General features: G+C 35.4%; 1 protein-coding gene across 1 annotated transcript; it reads right to left on the minus strand.

Annotated features, from left to right (window-relative positions):
* Positions 1-314: 314 nt before the first annotated feature.
* On the minus strand, positions 315-1265 carry LOC309565588 (olfactory receptor 11L1-like; the record flags this gene model as incomplete). The annotated part of the gene is made up of 1 exon (XM_082270541.1): positions 315-1265. One exon carries the CDS (start codon positions 1263-1265, stop codon positions 315-317), a length of 951 nt encoding a protein of 316 aa, XP_082126667.1.
* Between the last annotated feature and the right edge of the window lie 967 nt (positions 1266-2232).

The raw sequence follows: 2232 nt of genomic DNA on the forward strand, positions 1-2232 counted from the left end.
ATGCTGGAGCATACATACAATTTGCTTATCAGAAAATCCTGTGTGCATGCACATCTGTGCGATTTGTGGGAGCATAGTAATTGATGCACAGGTGTACTCAAGTTTCCTTTTGTAAAAAAGGCCCACTGTTTATTTATGGAAAATATTAAATGCTCCAATATCTTGCTATAAAATCAAATGTTCCTGCTATTTATTAACTGTTATTGACATTTAAGAATGTAGTTGCATTTCCAGTAGGATATTCCAAAACCCATATTTATATTTTTAAGGGACTGCGTGTCATTAAGTATCAAGATCAAAAAGGGCTTATGTAATTAAACTAAAGTTGCAACATGTTTTATTTTTTTTAAAACAATAGTTAAGGCATTGTGAATTTCCTGATTCCGAAGGCTGTATACAATGGGATTTAGAAGTGGGGTTACTACAGTATAAAGTATTGATAGTGCCTTGCTAAAATTAAATATTTGCTGTCTTGATGGTGCTACATACATGGTGATGAGTGTTCCATAATAGGTTGACACAACAGCAAGATGAGAACTACACGTGGAAAAAGCCTTCTTTCTACCTGTTGGTGATGGGATGTTGATAATATTATACAGTATAAAAATGTATGTTATAATAATAAATACAAATGGGAGTAATGTCACTAGTGTTGCAAATAAAAATGATTCAACTTCTATTATGAATGTGTTTGAACATGACAGCTCTATGAGAGGTGTGAGATCACAGAAAAAATTGTCTATTATATTGGGGCCACAAAAATCTGATTCACATAACAGGATAAGAGTTATCGCTGATATAGTAAAACCAGCTAGCCATGCCCATGCTGCATATTGGCTGCAGACCTGGAAATTAATAAGTGAAGCATAATGCAATGGGCTGCAGATTGCCAGATATCGGTCATAAGACATGATTGCAAGAAGTAAACATTCAGTTGTGGCTGTAGAACTAAAAACATAATATTGAGTTAGGCATCTTGAGAAAGATATGGATCCATCTTGTGATAATAAGTTCTGTAGCATGTTGGGAACAATATTTGTTGTAAAAACAACTTCAGATAAGGATAGATTGCTAAGTAAAAAATACATTGGAGTTTGTAGGTGAGCATTGGTTGCTACCAGCAAAATAATCAAAAGATTGCCTGATAATGTGAAGATGTAAATGACAAGAAATAGAATAAAAATAAGAATCTGAAATGTGTGGAGATTCTTAAATCCAAGCAGTAGAAAATCAGTTACAGATACAGTTATGTTTTCTGAATACATTTTCTATAGGATTACCAAATTAGGCATGATCTAAAAAAAAATAAAAAATGAAAAATAATTATAAGAAATCTCTTTTCCATTTTAAGAAACATGGTTCAGACAATGTATCAATAGAATAATAGAATAATAGTTAGAATTATTGTTAATATATACGCAACCCATTTGTGAATACATAGAAGTGAAGGTTAAAACAATTCACAAACTGCACCAGTTCTCAATCTAAAATTATACATATCTTTTATTCAATACCAAAAATCCACAAGAAAGCTAACCCACCACCTGGACGTCCTATCATCTCGGGCATAGGAAGTGTCACCGAGATGGCTAGTCACTACATTGATAGCCAACTGTGCCCACATGTATCAAGGTTACCTTCTTTTTTTAAGGACACCTTAGATTTATTAAAAATTTTAGATGGGCTTACGGTACCCCCAGGATCAATATTGGTGGCTATAGACATTGAGGCCCTCTATTCCTCAATACCGCATAACAAGGGCCTAAGGGTGGCGTCTTTGTTCCTCTGAGAACAGGAGCGCTCCAACTGGGTAGTAGCAGATTTCGTATTACAACTTCTTGACTACATAATCCATTCTAACATCTTCACCTTTAATGGCATGACATTCCTCCAGGTACAGGGGGTAGCAATGGGGACAGCTTGTGCCCTGTCATATGCCAACCTGTACCTGGGGGGATGGGAGCGCTTCCTGTTCTCGGATGAAAAAGCTTCACCCTTTTTCCACCATATCTTGATCTGGAAACGTTATATTGACAACGTTCTAATGGTTTGGACGGGCTCCCATTAAGAACTCGCTGACTTTATAGATTTTTTATCCATCAATTAATTTAATTTAAAATTTATTATGCAATGTAGTGACACTATTATTCCATTTCTTGACACTAGAGTCCATCTCTCTGATGATGGAACTATTTACACGTCTCTTTACCGCAAAGACACAGCGGGAAATAC

This window comes from Pelophylax lessonae (genome assembly GCF_965119305.1).
Source record: "Pelophylax lessonae genome assembly, chromosome: 1".
Taxonomy (NCBI): Eukaryota; Metazoa; Chordata; class Amphibia; order Anura; family Ranidae; genus Pelophylax; species Pelophylax lessonae.